Genomic DNA, 15,102 nt, shown 5'->3' with positions numbered 1-15,102 from the left:
TGTGTGTCGTGGTTCCCCGTGGTTGACGTGCGATCGTACCTGCTGATGCCGCTGCTGCTAAAATTAGCTAGTGTGGCATCCCTGATGAGTCCTAGTCAGCAGCGCTTTGGTGCATCAAGCACTGCAACCAGATCCTGACACGCAGGAGATGGCGTCCCATTGTGCTCCGCATGCAACACTATACTCGCACACACACACACACACACACACACACTAACCATCCTGCAGGGAAAAACTGTCAACATGACATACAAAAAATATTACTCTTATCTCCAGGTTTTTTTTTTAATAATTAAAGTATTAGTATTATGTCCAGGTATTTTTTTTAAATATGAAATACAACTAAAAATAATAATTCTCCAAATAATTTGTATTATCCCCAGATTTTCAGTTGTTTTTTATTAAACTGAATACTGCAACTAAAAATATTACTATGTCAAAATTTGCTGTTTTTTTAATTAAATAATACCACTGCAAAATATTAGTATTTCCACATTTCTTTTAATTAAATAATACTAATATTTTGTGATAGTTTTGTTTTTTTTTGAAATTAAATACGACTACTAAAAATATTAGTATTATCTCCAGATTTTCTGTATTTTTTTATTAAATAATAGAACTAAAAATATTAGTATTTTCTCCAGATTTGTTTAAATTAAATAATAATACAACTAAAAATATTAATATTCTCAAAATCTGTAACATTCAGAATTTGAACACGGTTTAGGAAAAACCGTGCATGCGAGCGCACCTCGCTAGGATTTCGTCTGCTGTGTTTTGCTTTTTCTTTGGCATTTTGTGGCGTCTTATTGCAGAAGAAGAAGAAGGAGCGGCCTCGACAATCAATGTCAATGAACCATCAATGTCGACCGACTCATCAGGTCCTGGTTTGCCGCGGTGCCCGCTTAAGTCAACGTCAACATAAACGGTGAGATCCAAAAGTGTCATTTGTGAAATCCTTTCTGACCGCCTGTTAGCTGGTAGCTCTGGTCGGAGTGTGTAGGCAATGAGTTCATTCGGTTATGTCAACAACCGCTTATGTCGACGCAAGCCCGCATGTGGATTCTCATGTATTCCTAAAACGTATTCTTTGTAGCGCATGTCATTCATTGATGTAACATTGTTATGTCGTATTTGGTAGCGTCTACATTGTGTCCGCTCAACAGGTGTCTGATGCGTATACAAAGAAGGGGGGGGGGGAGTGGGCGGAGTAAAGGCTGTATTTAAGACGGGGGTCTTACTCGTCCTCGCCATCAGTTGCCTTTTGTCTCCTCTGTCTCTGCACCTGAGCCTCCAGCCTGCCCTCGCCCTCCAGCCAGGTAAGACGACGACCGCGAGTCAAAAGATTAGACACGCTAGGTCATGCTATTGAATGAGAAGGTGTCCCTAAACTTTTGCAAGTGGGGATCACGTTCTTTGACCGGCTTTGCGGAACGGCGTGATGAGGAAATAGAACCAAGTTGACAAGCAGCGCAGTCCGTGTCGCCGTTTAATTACACCCTGTAGCCCGACTCCACCACACCAACGGCTGCTCTTCTTCTTCTTCTTCTTCTTCTATCTGCAGAATGTCTTTGCCCAACTCCGAGAACAACTCCACCCTGGAGAACGCCATGCAGCTCCTGATCCAGACCTTCCACAAGTACTCTGGAAACGAGGGCGATAAATACACACTGAGCAAGCTCGAGCTGAAGACCATGCTCACCACGGAGCTGGGCAGCTACCTGGGGGTAAGTCCAAGGTGAGGATGCGAAGGGGGTTTGAACTCTAGATGAAGGTGACTTTTTTTTCTAACCCGCCCCCGTGCAGAACGCCCAAGACAAGGAAGCGGTGGATAAGGTCATGTGCGACCTGGACTCCAACGGGGACGGCGAGGTGGATTTCACCGAGTTCATCATCCTGGTGGGGGCCCTCACCGTGGCGTGCAACGACTTTTTCCTGGAATACAACGACAAGCCCTGCAAGAAGTGAACGTAGCGTTTGAGGGAGGACGACGCGCATCTTAATGTCTCTTTTGGTTCCATGTTTGGGTTCATGCCTTTTTGTAACACTGTCAAGCTGTGGGACCCCCCCCCCGGAAAGAATAAATGTAGTCTTTGTTCAAACAATACTCGTCTTGGCCGTCTTCTGTTGTGAGAAACGCCTGCTAGATGATAGCAGGTGGCCCTCATTTTAGATCGGCTTATTTTTTAACAATTTACCTCCGAATACGCGATCTGTAATTGGCTTGTGGCCTACAAGGTGAGTTCAATCGGAATTCCTTTTGGTTCTCGACAGCGAACCCGGGTTCTTTCATTCTTCCAGCTGTGAAATGAGTCTAGGAGTCTCGGGGTCAGTTTACAATTGAATTGGACAGGAGCAATGCCAGCACTGGAGAGAGTGATTAGTTGCCAACTAAGGTTTAGCAAAGTTCAGTCGATTTCCTGAGAAGAACTCGGAACGGAAACAGGTTTACTCGTGACTTGTGACCCTTCTTACTTTGGTTTAATTGATGTTGACGTGACCACAAACGTTACCATCTGCTTTTGCAAAAACACGAGGTTAACCATGCTAACCATGCAGCCATTTTTCATGGAACTTGTTGGCTGTCACATTTTTAATGTATTTAATTTAATGTATATCTAATGTATTTACTGTATATATGTAAATATTTATATACTGTATATGTTCCCACGTTTGTCGCGGGGAATAGGCGACATCTACAAAGTAGCCAACATTATTTGTTTGCAATGATTATTTATATGTAAAATCCTCACAATACTCTTTATATACTTTTCTTAGACAGGCACACGTTTTCACACATTTCTCTCTTGTTTAAACACTCAAAGTTCAAATTCCATTAGAATTTTTGTGATCAATCTCTTGGACAATCTCTTGCCTCACCGTATTCACTTCTCAGACGTGCGTCCTCCTGGCACCGTTTGGCTGTAGCGTTTTTGTGTCCTTGTTAAAACACATTGCTCCTGTTGTGTTTTACACCTTGTAGTCGTCCATGAACCAAAGATTCATTCCCAGTATTCCCAGTATTAATCAGTAAAAGAATATTTCCATGGTCCAACAGCATAGAAAGCCTGTTTACAACCTTCTAAATATGTTTTTTAACATTATTAGAGCCCTATAGACATGAAATGACAACCCTATAGTCACATTTACATTCATATTACCCAATATAGTAGACATAAAAAGATCAAATATCATGTTTGTTGCTGTAAATGTGTTCCTGTGCTAGGGGAGCTGAGTGGGGACATCGGGGGTTAAGGGTTGGGTTTGAACTTGCTGTGGGTTACGACTTCAACAGTAGCTTGCGTTGGGGATCATTATGCCTGTTGTGAGACAGAGTTAAATATTTGCTAATAATTTGCCTTTTTAACAAAAATATTTAAAAAAATGAATATATATAAATATATATAAATATATAAATAATATAATATATAAATATTAAAAAATATCAATGTGGCCCCTGCATCCTTTGATTTTTTTTTGGAAAATGTTTGCTGTCAGTTACATCTTTCCAGAAGTGTATTTTTATGTCATGTTCCTGAGTGCCACTAGATGGAGCCGTGTACCACCAGTGATACTTTTTGGTACCCCAATTTGAGCCTTCATGACATATGACAAGAACTAGACAAAAATTTAGAGACACCTTCCTATGTTGCTGGATAACAAGTTGTCTCTAAACTTTTGACTGGTGTTGAATTTAGGCCAAAGACGTGTCAAAAATCCCGACGTCCCACAACCTGACCGTGGCTGTGCCTCCCACCCATGATTGTTTCAAATCCCAGCAGTGGAAAAATGACGTTAGGAAGCTGAGCGGCCTCAATACCAGAAAGGCAGGAAGCGGTTCTTTCTTTCATTCTATCCGGTAGCACAGGATTCATGGGAATGTGGGGAAAACCCTTCAGTTTCAACAGGAGCTACTGTGGAGTCAACACCCGTTTAACAAGAATACTTACCAACACAATCAAAAGTATGGGGAAGTGTGCCTAAACTGCTACACTAACTGGTCACTTCATTAGGTACAGCAGTTTTTTTTAGTCAAGATGGAGGGACAGTTCCAAAAAACAGTCTTTAATCCAAAATCTTATCTGGAGAAGACTTCACACGTGGATTTGGATGTTTCTTTGGCTGGTTGGGGGGCGGTTTTCTTGTGTTTACCAGAAAGTGTGATGAGAACCATAGAAGCGCACTGCACATGATTAATGCAGTTAACCAAGTACTTTTCAACTAGTACGATGGAACCTTGGTTAGCGTGAAAATGTATGCCATAATTTTGCCTCACTTTGCGTACATTTTCCGGTTAGCGTACAATATGGCGCGTGTCTTGTTGTGTTATTAATACGCTGTGTGATTCCACAGTGTATTGCTAGCAGTCCCAATGCTAGTTATTATGTTTTATTATTGCTTATCATGTATGCTATATTAAGTAATACAAGAGTAAAGGTGGATATAGGGGTGTTATTTCTTGTCTACGGGGCTCTAATAAAGTTTTTAGTAGGTCATAAACAGGTTTTCTATAATTATAGGCTATTCCGTTTATTAATATTGAATCCTACTTAGTGGACGTTCACCAGGAAACAATTTACCGCGACCGTTAGCATCCTATTAGCACGCCACTACATGGAAACACAAATAGTTTTACTTGTGCATGCGTGAAACAATTATAAATGCATATAAATTAAACCATTAACTAGAATTGTGAATCTCTAAAAACTTGTTTTGTGTTAACATTTTTGGTTAGTGTCCGTTTCGGTTTTAGTCAGACTTTCTGCAACGGATGAATGACGCTAACCGAGGTTCCGCTCGACTGTAAACGCATCTTCCATCTTCCTACATAATACACACAAAGTATAAAATGCAACTTCCTGCTCCCTCGCCGCGATCTCTCGCCCAAGCGTCTGCAAAGGATGAATACTTTTACTTTATTTGAGTTTTATTGTACAGTGTTGAACTTATTTTTACACTTATATTTTGGAGGTTCACTTTCCAACTTTCCAGGGTGCAGCACCAGTCAAAAGTATGGAGACACCTTCTCGTTCAACAACGTGAGAAGGTGTCCCTAAACTTTTGCCCGGTACGCTGTGTGTGGCGTAAAGCATAGAAATACGTTACACAAACACATTCCTGCAATACGTAGTCTCAACCTACGACCTTTTATTGGGGGTAGGGGGGGGCATGGGTCTATCAGTGACCAGGAAAGGAAAGCGAGTGGATGGGGTCAGAGGTCAAAGAGAGTTTTGGTGTCTTGTTTGTTCTCCGTCGCTTCAGGGACGGTCTGGAATTTGTCATCTCGTCCAGAGTTGATGTGAGTGTAAAAATAAGCATCAGCTGACTTGTGCTCTTGCTCGGGGGCCGCATGTACGTAAGCTAAAAAGTATGTAAGCTATATAATTCAGTGTCATGGATCCCGAACCCGATGCATCCTCTTTCCTGCTGCTCTCTGTGACTCAGACGCCGGAGTCCATCCTCGTGTCATTTCGCTCTCTTTATTGAAAAATTCATTCAGCCGTGCTCCCCCGCTGTAGCGTGTGCCCGAAAAAAGCCTTTAGCAGCCTGGTCAGCCGCAGGACGTGTGAGCAGTGTGGATCTGGAACAGGCATCGCCCCCATGACATGTGTTTTCTTTGAAAATCCAATAAGAGGAGAGGATTGGAAAGAGGATATGAAAGATGATGAACAGAGGAAGTGGGAGTGTACTGTCTGGATGATGGATTGGAATATGGCTATGCATACATACACGCACGGAGAGAGTGATGGGACGGGGGGGTGAGAAGAGGAGGCAATGAAGACAAAGATGGATGAGAAAAGGAGCGGCAAAAATGAAGAGTGGCAAGGAAAGTTGGAGGAAAAACAACAAAGGGAACGAAAGCGAGGAAAGGAGATGAAGGGAAACGTGAGGAGAAAAGAGAACAAAGAAGGTAAAGAGAAGAAAGGACAAGAAAAGGAAAACAGCACAGAGGAAAGAAAAGGAAAACACCTTCATGGAAAAGTAAGGGACACGAGGAAGGAAAGCAGGAAAAGGAAGGCAAGGAAAAGAAAACAAGGAAAACATGCAGGAAAACCAAAGGAAACAAGGCAATATAAGGAAACAAGGAAGGAAAGCAGGAAAAGGGAGAACAGGAGAGGAAAGGAAAGCAAGGTGGGGAAAAACGGGCAAGCAGGAAAAGAAGAACGAGGAAAAAAGGCAAGAAAAGTAAAGGAAAAGGAAAACAGCGTTGAGGCTACAAAGGCCAGGAGAAATGCAACATGGCAAGATAAGGAAACAAGGAAGGAAAGCAGGAAAAGGGAGAACAGGAGAGGAAAGGAAAGCAAGGTGGGGAAAAACAGGAAAGCAGGAAAAGAAGAACAAGGAAAAAAAAGTAAGAAAAGTAAAGGAAAAGGAAAACAGCTGCAAGGAAAGAAGGACAAGGAAAATCACGCAGGTGAAGGAAACAAGGAAAGAGGGCAAGGATGTAGGGACCAGCAAGGATGGGAAATAAACATGAGTGGACTTCCATGATTCCTTCAACATAGAAGCTGGTTATCATATGATTCCGTGGACATCGGACCCCTCTTGGGAGTAGTGCTGTCCATATCATCATATGATGATCATCATAAGGGGGTCCGGTTCTGAGGTTCTGAGGTTCTCATCTTCTAGTCCTGATTCCCGTCTCACATTCAATCTGGCTTGAGCTTCGTCTTAAATGTTTGCTAGTCGCTTCCTGGTGGATTCATTCCAAAATGGAATGGGAGTCTTAGGATTTCAACTTCTCTGCTTACTGACGGCAGTCTGGGGTGGGCGGGGCAAGGAGGGGAGAGGCGGGGCAGGGAGCGTCAGCCCGTTAAGGTAAGAGTACAACCTCAAAAACCAGTTGCAAAAAAGTTCCTAGAAAGGGGGGCCGACTTGCTGTTCACTTCCAGTCCCATAGATCCAAAAAAGCCCCTCCCACCTCTGACTCAAGGGGTGGAGGGGCGGGTCCTGGCGCTGTCCCATCATGTGTGTGTGTGTGCGTGTGTGTATGCGTGTGCGTGTGCGTGTGAGACGCGGCTCAGCCCGGCATGTGGATGCTCTTGGCTGTGTAATTCTGGAAGAGCGGCTGCAGGAACATGCCCATGGTGCCGAACACGCACACGAACACAAAGATCCACAGGAAGAGGCGGTCGATCACCATGGCGACATACTTCCAGTCCTCGCTCACCTGTGGACAAAGAAGACAGATTAGCCACCCTCTCTAGCTAGCAAGCCCCGCGCCTGGAAGCACGCGGCGGGTTAATGGAGGCGAAGGGTTTAATGCGAGCTGGGACTCGTGGGACGCTCGGCGCTGATGAGGTCTCGGTGCAAGTCAAGGATGAAGGGAAGGACGAGGGACCGGAGAGAGTGATGGAGGGAAGAAAGACTGACTTCCCTCCTTGTGTGATGGAGAGTGGGAGGACAGACGTTGCCATGGTAACGTCAGTGATGGCCGACCACGGTAGTGTGGGATCATTACGCCATCCTAAACGCCGCTGACCTTATCGATTACGATAAGGCTGTGTTGGGTATTTAGTAGGCCTTGATTACGCCGGACGCCATTTTGCATTCAATACGCAGATTTTGGAAGGATGTCCGATTTATGTTCCAGTCTCCAAATAAGAGCAGAAAAAGTCGCTGGTCCACAACCATGTGGTTTTCATCATGGTTGGACCACTGGACCAGATCTACACCCTTGCAGGGGTACTGGAGGGTACATGGGACTTTGCCTAACGATCTGTGGATAGGCATTCAACCGTGTCCATGGTGGTGTCCCCGGGGGGGGGGGGGTTCTCGGGGACCATGGGGTTGGTGACATGCTTCTATGTGCCATCCGGTTCTTGTACAACCAGACTAGGAACCGTTGGCCTCTGCCACCGATTTATGGACAGCCAGGGCACCAAGGCGTCCAGTTTAGGGGGCCTAGGATCTAGGATCTATTCAATGATGTGATCCTGATGACCTCATGGGGCTGTGACCTTCAGTGGGGTGCTTTGGAAAAGGTTGGCTTGCACCCTTTGAGTTGGGAGTCAGTTCTTGCCCCGATGTTCATGACTGAGGGAAGGCTGGAGTGTACATGGGACTTTGCCCAACGAACGGTCTTGGAATTCCGTGGAACAGGCATTCAACCGTGTCCCTGGTGGTGTCCTGGAGGGGTGGCCGGGGACCACGGGGTTGGTGGCATGCTTCCATGTGCCGTTGGCCTCTGCCACCGATTTATGGACAGAATTTGTAGGTGCAGCCAGGGCACCAAGGCGTCCAGTTTCCAGGCCCAGGATCTAGGATCTAGACCCTGTGACCTTCAGTGTTCACTGGGGTGCTTTGTGAAGCTTCTGGGATGAGACTCGGCACCTCCAAATTGGAAAAAGTTGGCTTGCACCCTTTTGAGTTGGGAGCGAGGTCTTGCCCCGATGTTCATGAATGAGGGAAGGCTGGAGCGTGAGACCGAAAGATCTGCGTAGTATCTGTAGCAGAACTGGTCCTTCACATCCGAAACCTTATGAGGTTCCATCTCTAGTCCAGTTTCCGCCCAATGTGTCAATACGCCGTCCCACCGCTAACATGACTGGTGATTATCTGGACTAGCTTTACTGAGAACTGTTCTAGAATATTCTACAACCCTTGTATTGGATCTTATCAGAACGTCACTGTCGGTGTAGAACGTAACCTTGACTTTATTTTCAAGTATCGACGCCCCCCCCCCTCCCCCGGCTCTAAATAGATCTAAAGAAAGATGATACTCACACTCTGGTCATCATCTTCACTCTTCATGTGGTTGGCGATGAAGCGCACTCCTTCCACAGCCTCCTCAAAACCCGGGCAGGCCTGAGCCAGGATGGCCTGAGTGAGAGCCTGACCTCCTGCCGCTTGTTTCCCTCGTTGCAGGTTCCCGGAGCTCCCCTCCCGACTCTCTCGCACCCTGTTCAGACCATCCATGGACCCCCCACCTGCGCCCAGATCGCCTCCAAATTGTTTGACAGACGCTCTGTTCACATAGCAGGTACAAGGATCACTGTCCTCCTTGTTGAACACCCCCGTTGTTGAGGTTCCACCACCACTACTGGTGCCACCACCCAAGCCAAGCCCCACCATGAGGGCCCCCGCCTCCCCTCCGCGCCCGCCCTCCTTCTGCTCCTGGGCTCGCCGCCGTTGGCGCAGCCGCTGTCGCTCGCAGCTGTTCCTGGGCTGGCGCATGAAGAGCAAGGCGGGCAGCTTGTTGAGGAAGACCACCTTGACCCACGGAGGCATGGTGTGTGTGGTGGGGGAGCGGTGGTGCACGTTGAGCACGCACACGCTGGTGACGATGGAGAAGGTGACCAGGACCATGGTGAACATCAGATACTTCCCCACCAGGGGGACGTCCAGGGATGTGGGCGGGACGATCTTGGAGATAAGCAGCAAGAAGACGGTGAGCGCCAGAAGCACGGAGATGCACAGCGTCATCTTCTCGCCGCAGTCAGACGGCAGGTAGAAGACCAGGATGGCCAAGGAGGTGATGAGCACGCAGGGGATGATGAGGTTGATGGTGTAAAAAAGCGGCTTGCGGCGGATGATGAAGTCGTACGTGATGTCCACGTAGGCGGGGTCCGCCGGGTTCTCGTTCCGCCGACCCGGCAGGGCGATGATGTCCCACTCGCCGCTGGGCGTGAAGTCGTCCATGCTGGCGACATCGGCACGGAGCACCAGGTCGATCTCGGTGCGGTCGTAGGTCCATGAGCGGAAGCGTAGCGTGCAGTTCTGCTGGTCGAAGGGGAAATGTTTGACCTCAATCTTGCAGGCCGACTTGTAGATGGCCGGCGGTAACCAGAAGATGCTCCCGTCGTAGGAGACCACCGCGTTGGAGTAGAAGGACACCTCGTACACTCCGTCAGCACTGAAAAAGAAGGAAAGACAGGAAGTTTCTTTTTCCCCTGAAACATTTATATTGTAAACTAAAAGTACGACAGCAGGCTGTTTCTCCCTCTGAGCATAGAGAACACAGGAACATGACACATCTCATTATGCAAAGGCGGTTCACCAAACTACCAAATATAGCAGCACACACAGGGAGACATAGCTGCACAGCCTCCCACACACACTCACTGGACACTTCTTTAGGTACACCTGCAGTCACAATGCAAACTAACACATGATAATACAGCCACTATCAGAGAGGTATTATTAAGTATCTTTATTATTGTGTTTATTTTTATATATAGCAAAAGCAACAATACATTAATACTTCTAACACTGTCACTTGCATCACTACCCCTGCGGTTGGTAATGTTTTATACAGGCATTGCCGTAGCCACCTATGAGGGTCCTGAATCCAGGAAGTACGGTGGCCTTATAGTAAACAAAGTGGTAAGCAATTAGTTGCAACTAGATTTGCAACCTATGTCGTGTTATCAGTAGTACTAAAAGTATTTGTCATTATATGGTAAAAAGAAACAGCTGTGATGCGAATGAGAGTGTAAACATTGTTTTATTTCATCTACGAAATACAGACGAAGTAAAATGGCGACGTTTGACGTCGGCTCTTCACTACCGCCATCTGCAGGGACTCGGTGGTTCATGATAAGGTAAGGCGTTTGCTTAATTAGAAGTACAGAAATGTCATATTCTAGGTCAAAATGATTGAATTGAAAGTTTGAAGCTACATGAAGAAATGAAACACATTAAACTACAGGACATAGGTCTCAATGGAAAACGGTTGCCCAGGCTACCGGGCTACCTAGCTTGCGTTTGTTGTCATAACTCGAAAACGCCTCAGTATTATTATACGAATCCAAACAATCCCGTAACATGTCCCGATTAATAATATGTTCAGTTTCAGTGCGGATCTGGTCAGTTAAAATACGAATATTTTAGTTTTTATTACAGAGAAAAATCACGAAGGACGTGTCTTCTTCAGTTACAACTGATTTGTATTGCGGGGTAGAGCCACCTTGCGGCCTGGAGTGGAACAGCATCGACTAAAAGTGTTATCGTTCAAGCGATTAGGAAATGACATTGAAAAGTGGCATGTTGATTTCTATAACCAGTCCATCATGGTTAATTAAGTCAAGAAATACAAGCATTTGTCTGTTTTATTTCACTACACTGAAGAAATGCCCTGTAAACCTAGAGATGCTAATGCTATTAATGCATCTATGTGTATTATCCCAACTACTATTGATAATGAAGACCTCTGCAATAGCGGATTTGAAGTCACTTGGGGGCAGCAAAACATAATTGTGTCATTAACTCTCGTTGCAACCCCTTTTCACAATGATTTCTCCAACATTTTACAGTATAATTGAGACGATAATTCAGATTTAGATGAATTGGGATGTGTGAAGTGGAAATGACTGATGGGAGCATCACACCAAGTAATGATCCTCCTAAATGTCCTTTCACCAGGGGTAAAATTTCCATCATTCAGCCTATTTGCATGTACCCATGTTTGTAAAAAAAAAAAGAACTGAAATAGGCAATTAAAAAAGTAATACATGAAGATGAAGTTAATTAAAATTGTGTGCAGGTTAGCATAATTACTGTGCTGTCGTATGAGTAACGTCGATGCCAAAAATCTCCATACAGTGCATAACGTTCATCCTGTGTAATCACGTTCATTAAAGTACATTTCAATTAATGGATTTGCTCATGTGAGGAGGACCTGCATATATTACACAGTGATTAAAATTTAATTGATGTTTGCTAAGTGACTCATAGGTTTCATTTAGCACGTACTTTGCTACCTTTAAAACTCCAATGCGCCTAACGTCATGCAATGGGTAGATTAGCAAAGCTGTGAGCTCCAGCGCTAACATTGCTCATCATGCTGTTTACTGGAGAAGAAGAAAATGATCAAACTTTCCAGATCAAGCTTTATTTTTCAGCGTGTAGTGAAGCCTGGCCTGTTCGTTGATGATGTCATGAAAAGTGAGGATGTCAAAAGTGCCTCTTGGAGCAAAAAATAAAGGGATATGATATGTTATGATCAGGACAATTGTAGCGTTTAGTTTTTTTCTCTTATTAAAGTTATGACTTGTGTTGGTGACCCCCCCCAGAATCCAACGGATTCTTTCTCTTTCCATTATTTCCTGTGGGAAAAATATGCTCTGTGTTTACTGTGTTCTCCATAGGTCATGTCAGAGTTTTATTATGCATCTCACTGAGCTGCTAATTGCTCCAGATGAGCAGCCTGGCACCTTACCTAGCAGGCCCGACCCCCCGCCTCCACCATGCAGCCCTTGTGTGCGTGTGAACGGACCAATGAGGCAAAGTGCTTTGAGAGCAGTTAAGGTAGAGAAGGTTACCGTGCATGAATGCCCCCCATTTAGCATTTTGCTCGCGAGCATGCATGCGTGAGCCCGCCTGTAAGCGTGCACCTTTGTGTGACTTACTTGTTGTAGAGCACCACGTCCGGCAGCCAGATGTGTTTGGAGGGCAGCCTGACCTTCATCATGCCGTCAAACTCCTCCGGGACCCAAGTCAGGCGATAGTCCTGCCACTCCTGCGGGCCGACAAAAACATCAGCACCAGGAGGACGTAGTGAGGGGAGGTGAGAGGAACGTCTCTGTCTTTAAATCACAGGCGGGCAAGGCGAGGCAAGGAACACACGGTCCTCGCTTCCACTTTTACAAGAGATGCTTGATCCTCGACGGCTTTTAAAAGCAATCAGCTTGATGAAACTGCGCGCGTGTGCTGACACATCTTTGTCCTACATGTGACCTTGTGCCTTGTTCATCCGGTTTGCCATGTTTGGAGTCAATCGCTGCATGTCAGCGCCGCAACCTCCACGCCGCCGCAGTAACTGTGATAATGTGCGACGCTCATCACCATCCGTCTCTGCTCGCGACAGGCGGCCTCGGTTCCCTTCGCTGTCTGGCCATTCCAGGCTCGCTTAACGTGTCGTAAATCCTCCCTCCCTCAGCAGCGTTTGTTTGTGTGCAAGCGTGTGAATGTGACACACGTGCATCAATCTCCGAATGATCCAATCATGAATTCTGCACTCATTGGTCTCATGTGCGGATCCATATTTATGCGCACGCTGAACACATGACCTCATGTGCTTGTCAGGCAGGAAACATCAATACACACGCAATGTGCAATACATTCAATTGGATGTAATACAATGTTAATAATAATAATAATAACAAAGGCAGTAATGACGTGTTTTGACCGTATTGCCATATTCATTATGGTAATAGTTTGCAACTGCAATGACTGTACTGAGCTATGTTTGGTCTCTAATAATAAACACTCCTCATTGCAATGCAATGCACTTGTAAACTACTAAACTATAGCCACGATAATTATCATAATAATTCCTACTAAATTTATTGAACAAAAATATTTATTATTATTACATTTGTCACAAAATTCAAACATGTATGCTTTTCATTGGAGAATTATACTATTTATATATTATCTGTTTGTGTTATATTAAAATGTTTAATTCGTATTGTTAGAATAAAATGTAGATACAGGTATTAATTTGCTAGTTATCACCCTTATATCCATTTGCTTAGACAATAGAGAGAGTGTTTGAATGTGCTGAAGAAGGAATGTTCCCGTGACCCTGATCAGAGACCCCCCAGTGACCCCCAGGTCCTGGAGGTGCCTGGATGCACCAACAGCGACTCTGCAGATGCTCATGTTAATCCTGCAAGAATGTGTCAAGATAAAGAACTCATAAAACATTACAAGTAATTGCTCTCACATACACACACACACATAGACAAACAAATACAGCTCGTGCAACTGCCTTCTCCCCCCCTCCTTAGAGTTGCACGACCATGTAGTAGGGACCCCCGAAAGAGAATAAAAGGAGAGGAGTGTGAACTGCATATTCAGAGTGGAGCAGCATGTCACTGGGTATGTGGTTTCACTCTCCTCGCTGCGAGTAACTTTGAATATTGTTGTCTGTCTCTTCTGTATTTCTGTATTTAAGTGTTTTTACAAGTGTCATAGGAGTTTGAACCTGACATTTACTTGGTCCTTCGAGCCGGATCCCAAGATACCTGAGGAGTCCAGTTGTGGAGCGGACAAGACAGAAAGACCGTGGCCACGGCAGACAAAACCCTTTGATGGGCTGTCTTCTCAGCTCAACAACTGGAAGCTGAAGGTTGACGGGATGCCGACGGAAGAGAAGACAACAAACAGTAAGACACTTTTGATCAGAGTGTAGATTAAAAGGGCGCTGTCCCTTTGTGTTGTGAGTGAAAGGGTGTCATCCCTTTGTGTTAAAGCAGGGGTGGGCAAACTGAGATGGGGTCCACATGCAGCCCGAAGGGTTTTTGACCCCTAGAGCTGAGTGCGGCCCGCGAGTCAATAAGGTTTGTCACCCGGTGCTAAAAGCCTTGTGTATACTAGTCGCTGGCAAGCAAGAGACGGACTCGACAGTCTTCTGTAGGAAGATGAGCTGGCAGTACAGAGTTGGCAGTTTTTTGTAAGAAGACGGAGTTGGCAGTCACAATAGGCTAGAAAAGGAGTGCCTCCGCGGTGAAAGGCCTTTTCGGGGTTCGAATGCGAAAACGTTTTCAAAGTACGAATGAGTGTGTGAATGGGAGATTTTGTCACTAGACAGGTCTTCATATTAAAGGGTGAGAAAAAGAGTAAGTCTTTGAGGAAGCAGAGGCAAGAATTCTCCGCCCTCACCGGGGTAGAAGCTTGAGAATTACCTCAAAGAAAAGTTCATTACTCTCTCACTGACAAACAACCCTGTTGTTAGTTTTCCCTAGGAAGCTCATCACAACAGGGACCAAATTATTTCCAAGATGGGAAATAAATGTGGAAATCCACAAGTCAAAAAGGAAGACCTAAAGTGCAAGGATTGGTGTTACATTTTTCAGCTCCAACCAACAAAAATAAAACATCTAGAAATATGGATTAACAAGTATGGTTTTGACGGACAATTATCGATCCCTAAATTAATTAAATTGCAACAGGATATTGCGAAAAAGAACAAGAATCAAACCAATAAAATGCAAAAGGATGGGTATGATGACCTATCATATTGGAAGGAGTTGGCAGAAAAAAGACAGAAAGGCCAGGCTAAAATGAAGAATGAAAGGAAGGCGAGAGAAAGAGTAGAAAGCGAACGTTGTAGAAAGGAAGAGTTACAAAATACAGTAAGGGAAGTTTTACTTCAGG

General features: G+C 45.1%; 2 protein-coding genes and 1 long non-coding RNA gene across 4 annotated transcripts in view; 2 read left to right on the top strand and 1 right to left on the bottom strand.

Moving 5' to 3' along the window:
- Window positions 1-15,102, top strand: part of LOC144902013 (uncharacterized) — a 36,066-nt gene that overhangs the window by 9,667 nt on the left and 11,297 nt on the right. The window contains exons 1-3 of one of the 2 annotated variants that reach the window (XR_013630241.1): window positions 10,118-10,326; window positions 10,470-10,544; window positions 12,360-12,508. This is a non-coding gene — a long non-coding RNA (uncharacterized LOC144902013). Of the gene's footprint in view, window positions 1-10,117; window positions 10,327-10,469; window positions 10,545-12,359; window positions 12,509-15,102 lie in introns of those variants that run through there. The other variant, XR_013630240.1, reaches the window with a different exon arrangement.
- s100t (S100 calcium binding protein T) lies at window positions 1,269-2,097 on the top strand. The gene is made up of 3 exons (XM_058083979.2): window positions 1,269-1,319; window positions 1,565-1,727; window positions 1,807-2,097. The coding sequence occupies exons 2-3, from the start codon at window positions 1,566-1,568 to the stop codon at window positions 1,966-1,968; spliced, it is 324 nt and encodes a 107-aa protein (XP_057939962.1). The 5' UTR covers window positions 1,269-1,319; window position 1,565; the 3' UTR covers window positions 1,969-2,097.
- Window positions 6,757-15,102, bottom strand: part of chrnb2 (cholinergic receptor, nicotinic, beta 2) — a 28,411-nt gene continuing 20,065 nt past the window's right edge. The window contains exons 4-6 of the mRNA XM_058083968.2: window positions 12,351-12,460; window positions 8,728-9,856; window positions 6,757-7,171 (exon numbers count right to left, since the gene is read on the bottom strand). Coding sequence (XP_057939951.2) covers window positions 7,022-7,171; window positions 8,728-9,856; window positions 12,351-12,460 — 1,389 coding nt within the window. The 3' untranslated portion in view covers window positions 6,757-7,021. The remainder of the gene's footprint in view (window positions 7,172-8,727; window positions 9,857-12,350; window positions 12,461-15,102) is intronic.

The sequence above is a fragment of the Doryrhamphus excisus genome, linkage group LG17, assembly GCF_037039965.1.
Source record: "Doryrhamphus excisus strain RoL-2023G ecotype Guam linkage group LG17, RoL_Dexc_Guam_v1.1, whole genome shotgun sequence".
NCBI classification, from domain to species: Eukaryota; Metazoa; Chordata; class Actinopteri; order Syngnathiformes; family Syngnathidae; genus Doryrhamphus; species Doryrhamphus excisus.
The sequence above is the reverse complement of the archived record's forward strand: the minus strand, read 5'-3'. Positions and strand labels throughout refer to the sequence as shown.

Excerpts from the sequence above, each read along its gene's own strand:
- s100t (XM_058083979.2), top strand. The coding sequence starts at position 1,566 with ATGTCTTTGCCCAACTCCGAGAACAACTCCACCCTGGAGAACGCCATG. Across the intron at positions 1,728-1,806 it reads AGCTGGGCAGCTACCTGGGG|AACGCCCAAGACAAGGAAGC; the intron begins GTAAGTCCAAGG and ends GCCCCCGTGCAG.